The 22438-nt window shown below is 37.4% G+C and overlaps 1 protein-coding gene and 1 pseudogene across 1 annotated transcript; both read right to left on the minus strand.

The window, feature by feature from the left end:
• Positions 1–11004, minus strand: part of LOC137028242 (zinc finger protein 721-like) — a 36782-nt pseudogene extending 25778 nt beyond the window's left edge.
• Positions 11005–13011: 2007 nt separating this feature from the next.
• LOC137028120 (zinc finger protein 501-like) lies at positions 13012–18419 on the minus strand. The gene is made up of 5 exons (XM_067396883.1): positions 18242–18419; positions 16262–16593; positions 15738–16179; positions 14634–14835; positions 13012–13039 (listed from the first exon to the last, which is right to left on the minus strand). The coding sequence occupies exons 1-4, from the start codon at positions 18288–18290 to the stop codon at positions 14813–14815; spliced, it is 846 nt and encodes a 281-aa protein (XP_067252984.1). The 5' UTR covers positions 18291–18419; the 3' UTR covers positions 13012–13039; positions 14634–14812.
• Between the last annotated feature and the right edge of the window lie 4019 nt (positions 18420–22438).

Consider the following 22438-nt stretch of genomic DNA (forward strand, 5'->3'; position numbering starts at 1 on the left):
AAAAAAAGTTGAGCCAACTTGAAAAAGTAACATCACACTCACTTTTTTGAGTTATCACAACTAATCCACTCCAGTTAAAGTCAACTTAAAAAAAGTTTAATCACCTAATGAGTACAGGTCTTTTGAACTTAAAACTTCTTGTCAAGACAACCAAATAATGTTTAGCAGCAGCTCCAATCCTTCATAGTTTACCCATTTCACCCGGGAAAATAATTTGCAAAAGCTGCAATGAAAAGAACATATCACTCATATGTCTCATGTCAACACAAATCTCAAACATGGTTATGATCAACAATTGTAATTCAATAATCATTAATAATCATTTAAAAAAAAAAAAAATAATTACCTCATATTTTTTTCAAGCTGTAATGCATGCTGGGAACTGGCACAACATTGTTGAATGTAAAAATGTTTGTTCAAATAACTCAATTTGTAAATTTGGGATAACATTTGGACAAGTTTTAGACAAATGCTTGAGAATCTTAGATCAACAAAAATAATTTGTTAGCAACAAATTTTCTATGGGCCATATTTGGAGTTTCTACACAAGAGCGCCCTCTGGCATTCAGACGGAGCAGCATTTAGCTGTGCTTCATTGACAAGCTGCGCATCAAATTTTAATTTTTTTTTAATTCACAGCCAATTGCTAAATCGCGTGCTGTTTAATTTTGATTAATCGTGCAGCCCTAGTGTAGGCCTATGTTGGATTACTATTTCAGTCTATTTACTTTGTTTTTCTGCTTTCAGAATTGTAACTCAGTAATGTACACTCTTTCAACTTAAAACACGTAGAAATTCACAAATACTCAAATATTTCATTTTCAGCCAACATGTAATTTCCCTTTAAGGACTGTGGAGTAACCTCAAAAAGGGCAGCTGAGGCCGGTACGAGCCGACACTTAGGAATAGCTGAAGCCTTTGCGAAATCTGTCAAATACAGCCATGAAAGTAACAGACATAAATGCCTAACAGCCGCTGTTATGCAGTATATAGTGGAGAATATGTGGAGAAACCTGCATTCAAGTCAATACTTCAAAAATGTAACAAGCAGTTCGAGTTGCCAGGCAAAACCGCACTGCCAGAGCAGGTTGAAGAGATCTGGTGAAAGCACAAGCAGAACTTCAAATCCTTCAACATAGCCTCATATTGGTAAGTTATGAAATGTAAACTATTTGAAACTGAATTTCCAGATCTGCTTGTCTGGAGAGAGCTACCTTATGGTGTCATCAGTCAAACCCGTCCTGAAACTCCTGACAGAAGATATGCTTAAACCATCAAATGAGGATACCACCTTAACATCAGACATAAAGCAAAAAAATGTGCAGGGTTCTACAGGGTAAGTATGAACCAGATGCCTTACAAAAACTTTTGGCAAAGGCCTGTTTTTTTTTTTTTTTTCTTTTTTTACTAGATATAGGAGGATCATACCAATGAGACAGATACAAATTCCGCACTCATCGAAGAGATGCTGGGAGTGGAGACCTGAAAGTACATCAGTGGCTGGAGATGAAGGGCAATCGGTGGTGCCACCTGCAGCAAAGAAAAAAACTCTTGGAGACCTACTGAAATCACTGACAACCTCTACATCAGCATCCATACCTAAGAGAGCACGAGCAGATAACCAGATAACCAGAGTAGATTTCCACTGCTTTCCAAAGTTACGTGCAAGTACATGTGTACAACAAGCACACCATCGGAATGGGTTTTCAGTGCCGCTGGGAACAGTGTTACCCCTATGCGATTTTTCCTGAAACCACAAAAGTTTATATGCTGGTTTTCCTAGCACGAAACAAGGACATTATAACCCAGGTCTAAATCACATTCATTAATGCTAAAGTAATATTTCATTTGTTCTCTGTATTTTCATGTACACTTTGTTTTCATGTGATACTTAATATTCTTTAGTTTTTCAAGTTGGAGTAGGCATGTTCTTATTCTCATTATTCTCAACTCATTGTCACAGGTTCTGTTTTGTGTGTTTCTGGTTAAGTTTTGTGTTCTAAGCCTGTGTGCCTGTTAATTTTCGTATACTGCTGCATCTAGATTCTGTTTTCTACTTATTTGCAACTACATGTGACACGCATATCACGCTATTGAGCCACCCATAATAACCGCAAGGATATTTCTTCATCTCGACAACCCTAATTAATATACACTGCCTGGCCAAAAAAAAAAAAAAAAGTTGTTGTTTGGAATTAAATAGGCAAATAATTAAGAGTGTAAGACTGGATCATTATTGCAGTGATTATTGTTTCTAACATGTTATATGTTTGGCAACAGTTCTTCTAACCCTAACTGGTGGACTGGGTAGCATTTAATTTCTTAAACAACAATGTAGGAAGATATCATAGCCATATTCCAGGATGACAAAAATAATAGTATTTTTCTGGAATCAAGAAGGGGCTGTTTGATAGATCAACACACCGAATAATGCTGTGCGTTCCAATGCATACATTTCATTCACATTTCTATTTGGGGGCATAAAGAGTTAATTAACCCATAAATTCAGACATTATTTACTAACTTACACATTGTTAAATCCCATTTTTTTTTTTTGGACACAAAAAGTGGAAGATTTTGGTCAACTTCGTCCTGCTGGTTTCTGTTCATACAATATCAGTCAATGGAGCCTGACTTGCAGAAGCTTCATGACATTATTTGATCATGCTTTTGAAGCTTCTGAAAGTCGGGATCCATTGTATGAACAGAAACCAGCAAAACAAACTTGACCAAAATCACATCCTCAATGTCCTTTGGTCTTTTTCTAGATGCTCTTGCTGGCTCTGGGCTCAGGGCAGGTGGAGTGATGGAGGGTCTCATCTATCATTCCCAGGATCTCTGTGGCTCTTCATCCTCAGTGCTCACACCAGTCTGAGGACATTTCACATCCTACAGAAATGCACAAACATAATACAAATGCAGTCATCTTAACAGCACAATGTCATTTGATTTTTGTATGATCTTACTGTATATGTTTCAGGTTTTCCTTTTTTTTTGTTCACAAATGCCGCCATCACTTTGCCTTGCAGGTCCTGCTCCACCACAAAAGCTCTGCAGCAAATGCACAGAATTCAAGAATCAGAAAAGTGCTGTGATAACTGTGTTTGAAATTACAATTAAAATAAACTATAAACAAGATTTAAATATTTTTTTTTTTTATTAATTTCTGTAGTATATACTCACTCAAAGGCATTGATGGCAGCATTCCTTCATCAGCCTCTCTCCACTGGATAAACACACGTGCTACATGGAATTTCTCAAAAATTACTTCTTGCAGCTATATTTATGAATACTTTTTGTTTGCCAACATAAATTATATTATAAGGATGAGTATTTTGGGTGGAGAATCCCCTCAGTGGCCTCTCTTGAACTTGTGACAATGAGGAAAATATATTGTTCAGAAATCTTAATAATCTATTATTCTGACAATCGCATGCTAAAATCCTGTTCACACCTAGGATAACAACTAGATTATGTATGTAACCCTCGTTCCCTGAAGGATGTTACGTCAGAACAGACTGACGAATGGGGTCTCGCCCGAGAAGAACACCAAGTGACAAAGAGATTCCACTTCAGGGCATTGGCCTGTATAGTAGACAAGGCTCTAGCCGAAGTGATGGTAACAACCACCTGAGGTGGCAAGGTACCTAACCTTTCCGCGACCTGCCCAGAACCCACACATGCAGGTTCCAAAGATCTGGATGTGGGTGCCCCGTCTCTGAGAAAGAAGGTCCTTCCTCAGAGGGATAGGCCAGAGAGGGGCTGTTGCGAGGAGAACTAGTTCAGAGAACCAGGTCTGGCCGGGCCAATACGGCACAACCAAAAGGACCTGCTCCTTGTCCTCCCTGATCTTGCACAAAGTTTGTGGCAGAAGGCTCACTGTGGGAAAACGCATACTTGCGCAGGTCCCGCCGCCAGCTGTGTGCCAGAGCATCCGTGCCAAGAGTGCCCTCGGTCAGGGAAAAAGAAACAACTGGAAATGGGAATTAACTGGGGAGGCAAACAAGTTGTCCCTGAAGTGTTCCCCAATCAGCTGAACCAACTGTGTATGGAGTCTCCACTCCCTGGGGCGAGACTGTTGCTGAGAAAGCTCGTCGGCCACAAGATGGAGTTTGCCCGGGATATGAACGGCACAAAGCAACCTCAGATGCTTTTGACTCCACAAAAGGAGATGGCAGGCGAGTTGCGACATGCAACGGGAGCATAGACCTCCAACTCGAGGCAATTGACATGCTACTAAAGACTGAAGAGTCCCGTCCAAGAGTCTGATGCAGCATGTCCATTGCACATGACGCCCCACGCTGTGGCAGAGGCATCTGTTGACACAACAACATGCCTGGACTCCGGACCTAGGGGAATACCAGTCCGTAGAAATGAGAGGTCCAATTACTGGGTAAAGGTCCGAAGGCAAGCCGGAGTAATGGTCACTCGGAGCTTGCCCTGTTGCCATGCCCATCTTGGGACTCGGCCGTGCAGCCAGTGCTGAAGCGATCTCATATGGAGCAATCCCAATGGAATAACTGCTGCTGCAGATGCCATATGTCCCAGGAGCCTCTGTAATATCTTCAGTGGAACCGCTCTCTTGCCACTGAACTGAGTCAGGCAGTTCAGCAGAGACTGTGCATGAGCTGTAAGCTGTGCGAACATGGAGACCGAGTCTATTTCCATACCAAGAAAAGAGATCCTCTGCACAGGGGAGAGTTTGCTCTTTTTTCAGTTGACCCGAAGGCCCAGATGGGCGAGGTGTCAGAGCACAAGGTCCCTGTGCTCGCACAGCTGATCTCGAGAGTGAGCCTGAATCAGCCAGTCATAGAGGTAGTTGAGAATACGGACACCTTGAACCCTGAGGGAGGGTTCAAGGTTGAACCCTTGAACTCCTTGAACGGGAGTCTGTGAAGAGCGCGGTTCAAGGCACGCAAGTCAGGGATCGGCCGTAACCCACCTGTTTTCTTGTGTAGGAGCAGCAGCGGGCTGCCGAGGCAGAATATGTTTAATAGCCTCAGACTGCGTCTGTGCGGCAGAGAATTGTTGGGCTAAACTCTCTACCTCTACCGTCGAAAAGGCCAGCCTGAGAGACCAGGGAGTTGAGAAGCTGAAGCACTCTGTCACACCAACACCAACTGAAGATGCATTGAAAACACTTGGTGACAAGCAGAGAGATGTGCACAGCTCCGAAGTGAAAACTTGAATGCGAGTTACTCGCACTGATCCTTATATACCCACACTGTGTGGGCGCAGTTCACACTGCAAATATCACAGACCGAGGTACTCAGCATACCATTGGCTTGTTTTGTTAACACTCTAAGGTGATTGGGCTCTCGGGGTGAGACCCCATTCGTCAGTCTGTTCTGACGTAACATCGAACGTGACCAATTGAACTACAATGATATAGTTAAAAAGTCATTCTAAGATGTAGTTCAATAAATCATTCTAAAAATAAAAGAATAGCAGAGTCCACACCACAACTATCCGCTTGTTAAGTCGTGACGTAAGGAATGCCGTTTCCGGGTCCAAGCCTCGACTCATTTCACTTGAGAATGCCATCGACGGCGTTTATGAGCGCTATTTATTTATTTTAAACATCAATCATTTTAAAAAGTTAAACATTTTAAATACTTACAGTCTACACAACAGTCTCCATGCTCACAGCGTCACAGATATGAATATTTTAACGATTTATAAAAGATGAATCATTGTCTGGCCATCTGGAATTTTGGTATGGAGATAAAGGTTATAATTATATATTTTTTGTAGTATTACACCACATTGTGTATGTATATTAGCACCATTTGTTGTTTTCTTGTGGTATGAGATAGAGCGTTAGGACCCGGATGCGCTGCCGCGTGACGTCAGACTTAACAACCGAATAATGATAATGGCACAAAGAAACAATATTGTGGAAACACTATCTCATTAATGAAGAATAAGGAATAAACACCAAATTCTGTTTTTCAGTGTGTTTCTTTCTGCAGCATTCTGGATATTATAACATTGAAAGAATCAATTATTTTATAGCTGAACAAATGAATCACCCAGCATTCACTTGAATGGGCTGTAACGATCAACTTTGTAATGGATATTACCATCCAAACTAACAGTGAAAACACTATTTATCAGCACGATAAGATCAGCAGTTAAGACATTAAATTTGTAAGCACAAAACATGCAATACAAATGAGACTTTATTGATTATTTGAACATACAAAAGTAATACCTAACACAAACACATGCACATTCACGAGTTGCAGAAAGAAAGAAATTGAAGAAAGAATGAGTTGAGAGTAAAATTGTGAAATCCCATGTTTCTAACACTATATGCCTATACACTTTATAAACATGACTTGAACAAACAATCAATTATTAATTTAACCCTTCTATCGTTTCTTAGGAGGGGATATTAAATTTATATCAAACCAGTTTGACAAGAATTGTACATGCTTTTTTGTCTTTGATGGGGATTTTCTTCTGTAGCATCCTTACTGAAAGGGATTTCCCCAGTTCATTGATTCGCTCAGTTTGACAACGCTGTTGCCTGTTTGCAAAAAACATTTCAGTTTTTACTGTTGTGTAAACATACCCTCACATTAGAGAGATTTTATGCCTTGATGGTATTATTGTGTCACGTTTGGTGAGGATGCATCTTCACACTTGAAAGTGCTGGAAGAAACTACTTACAGTGATCGTTTTTTGTATGACTGTGTAGAGCAAATGATCGAGTGAAACTCTTCCGACATGCAGTGCAGTGATACGGTTTCTCTCCAGTGTGGATCCTCTCATGTGTTTTCAGAAGGTCTAACCGATTGAATCTCTTGTCGCAGTGTGAACACATGTAAGGTTTCTCTCCAGTGTGAATCATCTCGTGTTTTTTCAGATGTTCTGTCCGCCTGAATCTCTTGTTGCAGTGTGAACACTTGTAAGGTTTCTCTCCAGTGTGGATCCTCTCGTGTTTTTTCAGGTCTCCTGAATGACTGAATCTCTTGTTGCAGTGTGAACACTTGTAAGGTTTCTCTCCAGTGTGGATCCTCTCATGTGTTTTCAGATGTGCTGACTGACTGAATCTCTTGTTGCAGTGTGAACACTTGTATGGTTTCTCTTCAGTGTGGATTCTCTGGTGCATTTTCAAATCTCCAATTGTAATAAAACTCTTCCCACACTCAAAGCACACATAAGCTTTTTCACCAGTATGTCTTTTCTGATGAACTTTTAAATTTTGTTGATGTGAAAAACTCTTTCCACACAAAGAACATGAATAAGGTTTCTCCTGTGAATGAACTTTCAGGTGGATCTTCAGGCCTGAAGCCCACAAAAACGTTTTGCCACATTGATCACATTCATGCGGTTTCTCTCCAGTGTGGATGTTTGTGTGTTCATTAAGGGTTACATGATTTGTGAAACTCTTCCCACACTGATCACATGTGAATGGTTTCTCTCCAGTGTGGATCATCATGTGACACTTGAAACTCTTTTTGTATTTAAAACTCTTTCCACACTGATCACATATGAACGGTTTCTCTCCTGTATGGATTTTTGCATGTTCCTTAAGATGTCCTTGTTGTTTAAAATCCTTCCCACACTGATCACATGTGAAGGGTTTCTCTCCAGTGTGGACTAAGATGTGATCCTTGAGATTCTTTTTGTTTGTGAAACTCTTTCCACACTGATCACATGTGAACGGTTTCTCTCCAGTGTGAATCCTCATGTGAACCTCGAGTCCCTGTTTGCGTGTGAAACTCTTTCCACACTGTCGGCAGGTGAAACATTTCTTGTCTCTTCTTTTCAGTAAAGAAATACTTTCAATCTGCAAGCGAGTTTCTTTTCCATTTTTGACAAGATGTTTCTTCTCTTCACCCTCCTCCATCATCATGTCTGTAATTAAAGTAAAAATTTACATTTGAAATAAATCATAAAAATCATCAAAAGGAAAACACTTTCTTGTGTGCATGAGCAGAGCAACCGGTCTCCTGACTCAGGTAAACTACGCCTCTGTTCATGGCCACTCCTCAAGCTCCAGTTGGCCCACTTTGGACCAAGGTATTCAGCAGGCCAAAAAACCCTGGCCGTTGGCCCAGAGGAAGCCCCGACAAGGCCCGATCAAGCCCCAAAAACAACAATGGAAATGCAACTGGCATTGGCACGCACTAGCTCACTTGCCTTTAACCCGAAAATGAAAATGCAGCTATTCTCTTACTCTCAGGAGCCTGAAAGGAAGAAACATTGAAGTCATGGGGCCAAGCAGACAGGGCTAATTGAGCTTAAGCTGGCTCATATCCCTAGCCTGGGTGCCAGTCCGAACCCCGCCCACAACACGGGAAGTTCGGTCTGGACTCGATCCATTGTGGAGTAATTATGCTCGGCTCCCAGAAGGCCGAGCCAATCAAGTTGCCATGGCGGGCTTTAATCGACGACGGACAGGCTATCTGCGGTTACGCAACCACCCACGTCATCAAAGAGCGCTTGGGTTGAATTGGTTTTCACCAACGATGACTGCAGCTGGAGAAGTAAGATGTTTAGATTCCGCTATCAAGTCTGTAATAAAAGAAATCGACAGCGCATTCATTTTAAAAGACGAACAAAGAACCGCAATCAAGGCATTTGTCGATGGGAAAGATGTGTTTGCCGTCCTTCCAACGGGATTTGGCAAAAGTTTAAGTACAAGTTCAACATACGTCACTTACTGCGTTGTTCTGATTGGTTGTAGGTCTATCCAATTGAGTGCAGAGGTTTTTTTTTTTTACTGGTTCGGTTAAGACACGCCCCATAATTCAAGTGCAATGAAGCAGTATCAGACTCACATTCTGCCTAGAATATGAGTATGACGAAGTCAGGCTACCATATCCCATATTCCACCTGCCTCATTGTCCCTACAGCGAGGGGATTCCCGATGCTCTTCTCCCAAGGAGAGCATGGCCCTCATCTTATGCAAGTGGTTTGGTATGTGTTTCCCAGGTAAGGGACGCATCCGGCCATCCACATGATGTAAAAGAAAACATGATTCATCAGACCAGGCCACCTTCTTCCATTGCTCCATGGTCCATTTCTGATGTTCACATGCCCACTGTTGGCTCTTTCAGCAGTGGACAGGGGTCAGCATGGGCACCTTGACTTGTCTGCAGCAACAAACTGCACTGTGTTACCAGCTGACTGAAAACTAGCTAGATCGCAAAATGAACATGACAGATGCAAACGTTTGGTCTTTACTTAATAACTTAAGATTCCAGCATCAATATTTGACCAATGTTTTACAATAAAAAAATGTTACAGTAAAAGTAACTTATTAATGTGTCAAGAGTGCACATCAATCAGGCTGAATTAAACCCGGTTTTTACCATTTCACATAAAAAGTGAGCCCATGTACCAATTCAGTTGCACCTACTGATTCTGTTTATTTACGATCACAAGAATGCACAAAACCATTTAAATGCAAAGGCATAAGTTACACCGGTTCACCACTGTTCCTTGGATCAATTTTGATAGGCACTGCAGTGGTATATGTCATCTGAAAGGTCTCACAGTGTACAATACAAGTATAATTGTTTTGGGCTTTGACTAAACTTGAGGGCGTTTTGTACGTGAAACCCCACAAAGACCCGTATGTAAATAATAAACAGAGGCGTCATTCAAACTTTAGTAAATCATGTTGCATAATTAATTTAAATACTCTCCTCTCATAAATTTTGCATCTGAAAGGGAAACTCCTACAAATACGGTCAGCTGCAAAAATACCACTTTCAGTGCAAATTTTTCACTGTGTGTCTTTTAGTCAATCCTGAAAGTAGTTTTTAACACTAAATCTAGTCCTAAATCTGATGAACTGCTTTATAACCTTAATGTTCTTCAGCTTCATGAATGAAGGATCAGGAATAAACACCAACCTCTTTGTTCTTCAGTGTGTTTCATTCTGCAGTGTTCTGGATCTCTAATCTTCTCACTGTCCTTCAATAAACTCTGTCTGTGCAGATTTCAGCTCTTCCTGAAGGTTTGATGCTCATCTTCACTTGTAGACTGATGGGAATATTCCAGCATTTATTGGTGAATTGCAGTGGGAGGAGCTTCACTGAAGGAGATCTGAAAAAATCAAGAAGAAATCACTTAGTTTGTTTTCATACTAATTCACACATTTTAATTATTTACCCATCTTTCTTTTAAGTAAATTAATGGAAAAGTGTCTTAATATCCAAGAATTTAATCCACACATTTTATTCCTACATTTATATTGCCTCACATTAATATACAGGCAAAGAATTATATGGAAAAAAATTAAGAGTACAAAAATTAAAAGATACCAAATATAAATAATACAGAAACAAATATTGAGTTTAACTTGATTATGTTTAGCCTATATAAAACATGGTTCATAACAGATTAATGAAATGCTGTCATGATACCATATCTTCTAGATATCACAATAGCTGGTCGTGTCAATTGCTAAAGTCTGTCGACTTTAATAAAATGAGCTTAATGTGACAATTTACAGAATACATCAGCATAATGAATGAGGTGAAAACAGGATTTATTGACATGAAATAAAGAGGCTTTTCAGCTGCTCTGATAATAGTGATGATCCATAGACTATCAATACTCCTTAAACAAGACATTCAGGATCAGAAGCAGATCACCTCACTTTATTATACGCGTTTGCTGATAGAAACAGATTGTTTGAGTCATTGTTTGAGTCAGAATATATGATGAAAGCCTGTAAAAGTGCTCTAATATTACTATTCTCAAGTGATAGAGAAAGTAACAGTAATATATAGACAACCATTGTAATTTGTCCATATTAATCTATATAGTTCGACTCCCTAATAACTACATTCATAACAACAAAGTAGTTAGCTAAAATCTTACCATTTTGTATGTGAAGAGAAAAAGGCAAATGTTTCAGTTAGCAAACACGCGAAAAGCGCCAAACACGATGAAACCAATTCAGAAATGACCCCGTAAAATGTTAAACAAACCGTGTAAACAGTATATTACAGTATAGCGTGAACTGTTTACCTCAGAAGACTCGACACTGAATGGAGCGAGCGTGTGTGGTGACGTCATCGACGCGAGACGAAATCAACTGTAGAAACGCGCCAAATAGACTACTGTACACTTAAAACGACGAAATGTCAACATAAGTAAAATATGTGTAAAACAGTTACAGATGTGGACAGACTGCCATTTCACTCCACATCAGTCATGTGTGGGGTGAAATTTGGGCATTTAAAAGCTTTATCAAGAAATTTAAAACATGGAAAGCCCTAAAAAAACAAAGTAAACATATTTCATGACTTTTAGATGTAATTAAAATTATTAAAATATTTATTCTTGATGCAAGAAGGTGCAGACCAGTGGCGTAACTTTGTTTTAAAAAGTGGGCGGGACAGAAATATGTGTGTATCAAGAATGTGCGTCTATCATTACAATAATAAATGCACAAAATTTATTGACATAGACCTCATGTTTAATATGCTAGTTTCTTCCTTAAATCTACTATAATACAATATACTGTTAGTCTCTAAAGTATTAATATTGTCCAGTAAATACATAAATCTGCATTTGATATTAGGGTGTCGTGATATCACGACACCCTAATATCAAATGCAGATTTACGTATTTACTTTATTTTTACCATATGGATGAGGGGTAGAATTTTTGTTCAGCTTGCCAGAGGTTCTGGATTCTAATCCGCCCTTGTGTTATTTATTTTATTTTTTTTCATTAAAACCAAAGAGCACTCTTCCATGTGAAGACTGCGCATTGTGCACCTGCAAATTACGCCTATTGAGCAGACAATACAAAAAAGTAAAACGAATGAGACATCTCTCTTTATTGACTAAAGAGAAGGGAATAAAAGTGAAGGACAGTTGCAAAGCTACATGACAGTATATCGTACATCTGCATTTCCTAAATACACTTTAAAAGGATGAATATTTGATTTACAAACAACAATGAAAAACAAGTTAAAAATAAATCAGCCTCTTCAGCTTGAACAAGAACAGTGTGTAAAAAAAAAAACTTGTATTTTTGTTCACAAAAATGTATACAAACCAATGAAAAATGAACAAATGAAACTCATAATATAGCAAATTGATTATGTTAGCAAAGTAAGGGTGCGTTTACACTTGTAGTTCGGTTTGTTTGGTTCATTTGGTCCGGACCAAAAAAAGAAAATGTAGTCCTGGTCCAATTAGCGTTCAGATTGGAAATTTTATCACAGAACCTAAAGGCATAGGGATACATTCATAACCTGATTGGTCATATTTTACCACGTATTGCTTTTTTTGAGACGGAACTTACCGAACATCAAAAACAATGCTGTGTGCTGAGATAAACGCACTCGTTGTGTGTGTAGCCTGCATGTGATGGTATTTTGGCCAGCCGAGAACTTGTGAAGAGTTTATAAAATGTGTAAAGAAGTCAAAACAGTGGCGGGAATCCCCCCGTCACACAGACAAACGATCTGCTGCATGGAGAGACGCGTCTGATGCCTGTGATGGGCAAACTCATGACTATGATGAGAAAAAACGATATGCATGACTATTCTGTCCTTTTTAAGGTCTCATCTTCCTGTTTTTGGTTCGTTTAAATGTCTTTGGTCCATGTTGCATTCATATATCATTCGAACCACACCAGAGTTCGTTTGGAAGCGGACCGAGACCGCTTAAAAGATGGGTCTCGGTCCGCTTCCAAACGAACTCTGGTGTGGTTCGAATGATATATGAATGCAACATGGACCAAAGACATTTAAACGAACCAAAAACAAATCCGCTTTTTTGGTGCGCACCAGGATTTGGATGGCAGCGTTCACATATGTTCAAATGAACCGCACTAACAGAGCAATCTCACCAGGGTTCATTTTAATCAAACTAAACATGACAAGTGTGAACGCACACCAAACTCATAATGTGAAACTCTTCCACACTGACAGAAAGTGAAACCTCTTTTCTTTTTTAAGTCTCTTCTTTTAAGTAAAGAAAAACTTTCAGTTTGTGAGTTTTATTGCCAGTTTTGACACGATTATCCTCTTCACTATCCTTTTTCTCCAGCATCAGGTCTGAGATGAAAGTAAAAAAAGTTAAATTTTAGATAAATCATTTAAAAAAAAAAATTCAGAGAGAAATGTGAGGTGAAATTTTATTAATAGGGATGCACCTAGTGGCAAGCAGGGCGGGGCAGAGAGCCTTGAGAACGGAGCGATGCCGGTGTAAAGATTGCTAATGAGCATCACCAGCAGCCTCAGTCTCATGGAGGAGCTCAGAGGGTTAAAAGTGCAAGGAGAGAGAACCAGGTCTAGGGTCCTTTCTTCATAACTCGCTTAAAGGGATAGTTCACCCAAAAATGAAAATTTTATGTTTTATCTGCTTACCCCAGCGCATCCAAGATGTAGGTGACTTTGTTTCTTCAGTAGAACACAAATGATGATTTTTAACTCCAACCATTTCTGTCTGTCAGTCATATAATGCATGTCAACACATTGATGTCCTAATACACGAAACGATCAGTTTGCAAGAAACCGAACAGAATATTATTTTTTACCTCTAATACACCACTATGTTCAACTGCCTTGAGAATCCGGTGTGTGAGATCTGAAAACGCACTCTGATAATGGAAGTGATCTTTCATGCGCATTACTAGCTGGTTGTCCTGCTTCCTCAATAAGCTACAACTAGTCCAAAATGCAGCTGCTAGAGTTCTTACCAGGTCAAGAAAATATAATCATATAACACCAATTTTGTCATCTCTACACTTCTACTGACCTATAAGGCTCTAAATGGTTTAGCTCCTGTGTACTTAACCAATCTTCTATCGCCCTACAATCCTTCACGCTCTTTAAGATCACAAAACTCTGGACTTCTGGTTGTACCTAGGATCTAAGTCCACTAAAGGAGGGAGAGCGTTTTCACATTTGGCTCCTAAACTCTGGAATAACCTTCCTGATAATGTTTGGGGTTCTGAGACACTCTCCCAGTTTAAATCTAGATTAAAGAAGCATCTCTTTTACTAAGCATTCACATAATCTCACAACCAGTTATATCATATCAAATGCACATTATTATCTTTGCTTAATGTTTTAAACAGCAGCTATGCTAATTATTCTCCATTTGCTTTTCTGTTTTATCTCTCAAAGAAATCACTCACTGCTCTTGACTGATTAGCTTTGGTAACTTTAATAAGAAATAATCTTTAATTTATATAGTCAAAAAAGCAATGTTATTTTATATTTGATTACTTAATTTCTGTACCTGAAAACTAATGTTAGACCTACCCGAAAAGTACTGTTTATTTTATTTGTATCTTGGCTATAATGCATTTGTTTGCACTGTTGCTTGTAGTTTGATTATTTGTTAGTATTTTCTTTATTTTTATTTGACAGTCATCCTTTTTCCCTGAACATAGCACACACGAACCGTACTAAAACCTTGACCTTGAAAAAAACCTTGATTCATTTAAATACTCTCCTCCCATAAATTTTACGTATAAAAGGGAAACTCCTACAAATGCAATTAACCAATAACGCAAAAACAATATCAAAAGAGGGTTTGCGTAGGCGCAAGGTGTTAGTAAATCTGGCCCTAAATCTGATGAACTGCTTTATTTCCTTATTGTTCTTCAGTCTCATGAATGAAGGATCAGGAATAAACACCAACCTCTTTGTTCTTCAGTGTGTTTCATTCTGCAGTGTTCTGGATCTCTCATCTTCTCACTGTCCTTCAATAAACTCTGACTTTGCAGATTTCAGCTCTTCCTGATGGTTTGATGCTCGTCTTCACTTGTAGGCTGACGGGAATATTCCAGTATTTATTAGTGAATTGCAGTGGGAGGAGGTTCACTGAAGGAGGAGGAGCAGATCTGACAAAATCAAGAAGAACATTTTAATTCCTACATTTATTGTTCCTCTCATTAATATATAGGCAAAAAAAAAAAATACAGAACAATACCAAATATACACACACCACTTAATCATTCATAAAGTTTGAAAAGTTTGAAGTGAATTACAATTTTAAGCCTGGTTTCTCCCAAGGTTTTTTTCTCCATTTTAACACCTATTTGCCACTTGTTTGCCACCTGATGTCACCTGTTGGAGTTTGGGTTCCTTGCCGCTGTCGCCTTTGGCTTGCTTAGTTGGGGACACTTGACATTTGACTTGACATTTGATATTCAACAGTGCTTTGATCTGCCTGCTTTGACACCATTCTTTAAGAGCTGCTGTGCAGCCAAAATTATGTACCAGCTATCAATGTAAAGCTGCTTTGACACAATCTGCATTGTAAAAAGCACTATATAAATAAAGGTGCAAACAAGGGTGTTTGCATTGGGTGTTCTGAGATACAAGTACATAGCCGCACATGTACTTGCAGTACTTGACAGTACTTACCCACCAATGAGTCAGTGTAAGTTGCCTTGTGTGTTTCCCACGGGTAGGCATGGTTTTAACACCAACAGCACCATTAGCATTTGAGAGCAGAGAATACTACTTATTTTTTCAAGATTTTGATAACTTATTTACTTGGTGTTTTTTATTATTCAAATTTGGCACTTTTTCTGTGGTGTGACAAATTCATAACACGTATTTAATATTGCTTTACACAGACTTTAATGACAGAATTTTCATTTTTGCGTGAACTAACCCTTTAAGGCCCTATCAGTCACACTGTTGGTGTGTAAACGTTCCCTCATTTTAAAGAGATTTTATTTAAGTAAGGATGTGGCTTCACACTTGAAATTGCTGGATCTAAGAATTATCTACTTACTGTGATTGTTTTTTGTATGCCTGCATAGTGAAGATGAATGAATGAAACGCTTCCCACACGCAGTGCAGTGATACGGTTTCTCTCCAGTGTGGATCATCTCATGTGTTTTCAGATATGCTGACCGACTGAATCTCTTGTCGCATTGTGAACACTTGTAAGGTTTCTCTCCAGTGTGAATTCTCTGGTGCACTTTGAACTCTACGGTTGTTTTAAAAGACTTCCCACACTCAAAGCACACATATGCTTTTTCACCAGTATGCGTTTTCTGATGAAGTTTTAAATTTTTAACCTGTGAAAAACTCTTTCCACACAGAAAACATGAATATGGTTTCTCCTTTGAATGAACAATCAGGTGGATCTTCAGGGCTGAAGCCCTCAAAAATGTTTTTCCACAATGATCACATGTGAACAGTCTCTCTCCAGTGTGGATTTTCATGTGCTCCTTAAAGTGTCCTTGATGTGCAAATCTTCCCACACTGATCACATGTGAATGGTTTCTCTCCAGTGTGGATGCTCATGTGAACCTTGGAACTCTTTTTTTGTGTGAAACTCTTCCCACACTGATCACATGTGAACGGTTTCGCTCCAGTGTGGACGTTCATGTGTTCCTTGAGGTGCCATTGTTGTCTAAAGCTCTTCCCACACTGATCACATGTAAATGGTTTCTCTCCAGTGTGGATCCTCATGTGAATCTTTAGACTCTTTTTGCATGTGAAACTCTTTCCACACTGACAGCAAGTGAAACATTTATTCTCTCTTCTTTTCAGTAAAGAAATACTTTCAGTCTGTGAGCAAGTTTTTTCTTCAGGTTTGATATGTTTCTTCTCTTCACTGTTCTCATAATTCAGCACCATGTCTGTAATCAAGTAACACAAGTTAAATTTTAAATAAGTTATAAAAAAAATCTGAGAGAAATTTTAGGTGAAAGGTCATAAATAGGGATGCACCGATATGAAAGTTTTGGTCGAAACCGATAACCATTTATATTTGAAAGCCAATAATTGATAAAGCCAATTAAAAAAATTGTTTTACCCCAAATCATGAAGCCAATGGGAGTGGAAAGTTAAAAAAACAAACACGATGATGCAGCCAGACCATTTTTTATAATGACCAACACAATCTACCAAGAGAAGCGCAAATTAGCACCTGGTTTAAGACATGCTTTTTTTGTGAATTAAATAATGGTGCAAATATCTGTAAATTGACTAGGGCTGCAGGATATATAGAAATTATTGAAATATAGCAAATGTACATGTCGCGATATGCATATTGCAACGGCATGCAATATATGAATGATTTAAATAGGCTACTACAAAATGTTGAGATAGTCTGAGTTTTAATTCAATGCATATAGCAGTGAATAGACTGGGCATGTGACTGTTACTAATGTGACTTGTTTGACATTAAAGAGTAATTAACCGCAATAAAAACAACTTCTTGCGGTTTTGCAATTTCTTGTGTCTACACACACACACCCGAATAGCGTGCAATCCCTTCAGTTCTCTTCCGCGCCTTATTGCACTCAAACGGTCAAATACACACAGTTATGTCAAAATGTCTGTCTTGGTGAGTATTCATGTAAACACAGTTGGTTATGTCGTAAGTGCACGTTATCAGAAAGAAATCGGATGCGTTTCAGTATGATCCGAGGCTGTGCATTAGGTCTTAAAGAAACAGTAAACCTGCTGCTGTCTGTCAAACAACAAGATATAAAGAGAAATTCACTCACTGCTCTTGACTGAATAACTTTTGTAGCTTTTTTATGAATCAATGTATATTTAATTAATGTGAAGACTATGCAGTATTTTAGATTTACATTTGATCATTCAGTTTCTTTATTGTTTCTTACTTGAATGCCATTTCCATTAAGAATTTGTCCTATTGTTTGTTGTTCTTATTTTTTTAATAACAAAGATAAATTAAAATAACAAAAATAACTAATCTTCCACCCCTAATTTTAGGTGTTTTTGTTTACCTGGTTTTTCTTGATGTTAAGATTTAGGTTGATATAACTATATATGGTCAAGCAAATAGTTTTTGTTGTTGTTGTTGTTCGTTTACAATGATGTTAAAATTGCATTGTCATATTTGTAATGCTAAAACACTTCTGGTCACTTTCAGAAGTTGTAGTGATGATTTCTTTTCCCAGAAAGAATGTGAAACCTACTTATTGGTTATATAATTGATCAGTTTTTAAATATTTTTTATCGCACAGCCCTAAAATTGACTAGTGCAAACTTAAGTAAATTGTGTTGCGTGATTCATTTAAATACTCTCCTCCTATAAATTTTGCGTCTGAAAGGCAAACTCCTAGAAATGCATGCAATAAGGTCAGTTGGAAAAACTCAATTTTTAAAAAAAATCCTGACAGTAGTTTTGTAACACCAAAAGAGGGTTTGTGCTGATGCAAGCTGTGAGAAAACCTGGCCCTATATCTGATGAACTGCTTTATAACCTTATTGTTCTTCAGCCTCATGAATGAAGAATCAGGAATAAACACCAACCTCTTTGTTCCTCAGTGTGTTTCATTCTGCAGTGTTCTGGATCTCTCATCTTCTCACTGTCCTTCAAAAAAGATTTCAGCTCTTCCTGATGGATTGATACTCATCTTCACTTGTAAACTGATGGGAATATTCCAGCATTTATTGGTGAATTGCAATGGGAGGAGCTTCACTTAAGGAGGAGGAGCAGATCTGACAAAATCAAGAAGAAATCACTTACTGAGTTTATCTTTTTATACTAATTCACACATTTTAAATATTTATGGTCACATATCTATCTAGTCAAGTAACTTTCAAGTAAATTAAGGCAGGGCGTCCAAAATGGTTGCATATGCGTAATTTATCGCCTTTGTGGTCAGGCACTCAATCGGTGTATTAGATATAACTGTTAAATAAAGATTGTAAAACTAATGAAGATGGAGAATGTGAGCACTGTTTGATCAGGCACTGCCATTCTCAGTCAAAATAAAAGTTTGGCGCACCATCAAAATAAAAGTCCTGCTTCAAACACAACCCTGATATTTTGAAAATGTACAATTGTACAGCTGTGAAGACAGTAAAAATATAATCAAACATTAAGAAACACACATTGTGGTTTTTATGGTTTTCATTTGAAATTAAAAAAAAATTGCAACATGATGTTAGTTAACAAAAGTTAGTCTGCAGCCCTGTAATGGAAAATTATCATACTTACAAATTATATTTCTATGCATTTCATTAACATCTTTTATTTACACATTTATAAGTATATTGGCAAAGAATTAAGTACAATAATTAACAGACACCAATAAACAATGTAGGAATAAAAATAAAAGAATAAAACAGATTAACACATTTACAGATTTGCAAGAAATAAATAACGCACCAATTGAGTTTAACATAAGTACTTTTTTATCATGTTTTATACAAAACATGGTTCATCACAGGTTATTTAAATAAACACTGTTATGAAACAGATGTATATCTTGTATATGTCTCAATAGCTGCTCTAAATGAGGTGAAAACAGGATCTATAGAGGCTTTTCAGCTGCTTTGATAATAGTGATGATCCATAGACTATCAATAATCATTAATCAAGACATTCAGGATCAGCAGCATATCACTACGTGTTTGCTGCTAGAAACAGGTTGTTTGAGTCAGAATATATGCTGAAAGCCTATAAAAGTGCTAATATTACTATTATTTCACAAATGATACAGAAAAATAGCAGTAATAATGAAGACAGAAACTAATGACTTTGTAATTTGTCAATATGAATTATATCAATCGAATATAATTCGATTCCCTAATAACTACATTCATAACAACAAAATAGCTCACTAACATCATACCGTTTTGTATGTGAAGAGAAACGTGTTTTAGTTAACAGATACGCAATGAAAACCATTCATAATTCTTAAAATGTTGCTTAAAACTGTTTACCTCAGAAGAGTCAGGAAGCGCGCGAATGGTGACGTCATCACCGCGACAAGACTATCAAATACTCGAAATAAAACGGCAAAATATCTATAAAACAACATATTAAACAAAAATAAGGGTGAGACAGCCACCTCATTCCATCTCAGTCATTTGTGGGGTGAAATATATTAAGAAATGTAAAACCAGAAAGCCACAAAAGCAATCGTATTTCATGACTTTTGAACTAAAATTATTAAATTATTTATTTTTGATGCAAAAACTCGGGAAAATGAGATTCAGGCAGTCGATCATGTTGAAGAAAAAAATTTATTCATTGCAATTAAATTTAGCCTCACATGCAAACTTTAATCGATAATGAAAATATTTAATAAAACCAAAAGATAAAATATCAATCAGAAAGAAGTAATTAATAGTTAATAATAAAATTTAGAGTATTGTAAAATCCAGAGTATTGTATCTAATAGATGAAGATCAGAATATACAGAAAGAAAGAACAATAAGTAAGACATTTGCAGATAGAACAGCAAAGGAGAAAAAAGCCCCCCTATCAACAGCCCATTTTATACCATAAGAATAGGGAAATTTACTTAAACCTTGTTTTCATTAATCAGAAAAGGTCAGATGAACTTACCCATTATGTCATAGACTAGTAAGATGTTAAATTAGATGAAAATAGAAATAGGGCCTTTCCCTTAAGGGGAACCCGAAGAATAACCATAAGGGTACAATAACAAGTAAATACTTGAAAATATGATGAGAATTAATATATAAAGTAGGAGTACATAAATATATTAAATCAAAAGTAAAATTGATAAATCATAAGCCATAAATGATTAACATAAATATGAATAAAATGCATGAATATGAATATTGACCATTTTGGATCCACCAATTTTTGATGCAAAATATCGGAGCAGACAATAAAAATGGACAACTAAAGTTTAATACTTGGTGCAGCCAATACAACACAGTAGAAGTGGAAACAAATTAGACAGATCTCTTTTATTTGATTTGAAAACAATGAAGAACAAGTTCAACAACAACAACTTCACTCTAGGGGTGTTTGATTCCAGGTTTTTTTGAGTCGACTCCGACTCCATTTACTGTACATCAAAACAGGGTCATAAATATGCCAAGATGGCAGTCCTTACACACTTAATTTATTTTTCCCCGACGCGAAGACTTAAAATCCCCTCATTAAAATAACACACATATAGGGAGACTGTCCAAATTAGTCCAATTTAGAGATGACTTGATGAGTAGCCTATCAATGTTGCTAACTGCTAATCTGTGGTCGAATATTATGTCAGAATTAAATAAATGAGAAAGCAGGGATTCTTTAATGAATTCATCTCATTATAATCGGGAGATGGCGCTAAACGCACATGATCATTGTCTTAAAAGTGCTTGGACACCAGAGTTAAAGATACTAAAATTAATACAAAACATAAAAAGTGCATACATGTACACTTATTAATGTGTTTATTGTTGATGTGAGTTTTTTATTATTTTTATTTATGATTAGTTTAATGAACACGGTTAACTATGGAAAATCAAATCTATATTTATTGCAATAATATAAGCTACCATCAATACTGAAGCTGACATGGAGGTATGTATAATTACAACCTAAAGTCACTATGACTGTTATCTATTTCTAAACTCAGAAACACCCCTAGTGTTTTTGCAAGAAAATAACAAAATCACAGGCTTGTAAACTGTATAAAGACATGGTTGTAGTATTTGTAACAATACATTTACAGATTTGCAAGAAACAAATAAAGCACCTATTGAGTTTAACTTAACAGTTTTTTGTTTATCTTGTTTTATATGAAACATGGTCACAGATTATTGAATTAAACGGCGTTATGAAACATATCTTGTAGATGTCACAATAGCTGATTGTGTCGATTGTTCAAGTCTGTTGACACCAATAAAATATTACTGTGGCAATTAATGGATCTGAAGACATCATCATAATGAATGAGGTGAAAACAGGATTTATTGACATGAAATAAAGAGGCTTTTCAGCTGCTCTGATAATAGTGATGATCTATAGACTATCAATACTCATTAAACAAGACATTCAGGATCAGGATGGGGTGTTGATTCAGAGCTCGGAGCCCTCGGGCAGCACGCCAAATAGGCATAACCTTTACTCTATTTATTATACCTAAGTGTGAACTCGCTAATTAGCATTTATAGAGAAATTTAAATCATGGAAAGCCCCAAAAGTAATCATATTTAATGACATTTACATGTACCTAAAATTATGAAATGATTTATTTTCGAGCAGACAATAACAGTTTAATACTTGGTGCAGCAAATAGAAAAAGTAAGAACAAGTGGAAACAAATTAGAAAGATCTCTCTCTCTTTAAAGCATCTCAAGAGAATAAAAATGAAGAGGGCCAGTTGCAAACCTTCATAAGAAAATCTTACATCTTGCGCCTTATGCAGAATCTCTTGTCGCAGTGTGAACACTTGTGCGGTTTCTTTCCAGTGTGTATCAAACTCATCATAACCAAATGTAAACATCAAAATAAACACTGTACTTATGCGATTAGACATGCTGCATGACGAACACTTTGTAAAGATCCATTTTGAGGGTTATATTAGCTGTTTGAACTTTTTTTATGTTGTGTAAGGCAAGCGCGAGCTCTTGGGGCGTGGAGCACCAGATTCAAAGGGCCACACACACCCTGAATTGGCTCATTTTCTAATGGTGCCCCAAAATAAGCAGTTAAAAAAAAGGAATAAAAAAAAAAATCTTGAGCAAATT

The sequence above is a fragment of the Chanodichthys erythropterus genome, chromosome 10 (assembly GCF_024489055.1).
Source record: "Chanodichthys erythropterus isolate Z2021 chromosome 10, ASM2448905v1, whole genome shotgun sequence".
Taxonomy (NCBI): Eukaryota; Metazoa; Chordata; class Actinopteri; order Cypriniformes; family Xenocyprididae; genus Chanodichthys; species Chanodichthys erythropterus.

Excerpts from the sequence above, each read along its gene's own strand:
- LOC137028120 (XM_067396883.1), bottom strand. The coding sequence starts at position 18,290 with ATGAGAGATCCAGAACACTGCAGAATGAAACACACTGAGGAACAAAGA. Across the intron at positions 16,180-16,261 it reads CACAAAAAAAGAGTTCCAAG|GAGCACATGAAAATCCACAC; the intron begins GTTCACATGAGC and ends GGACACTTTAAG. Across the intron at positions 14,836-15,737 it reads GCATACAAAAAACAATCACA|ATCTGCTCCTCCTCCTTCAG; the intron begins GTAAGTAGATAA and ends TGATTTTGTCAG.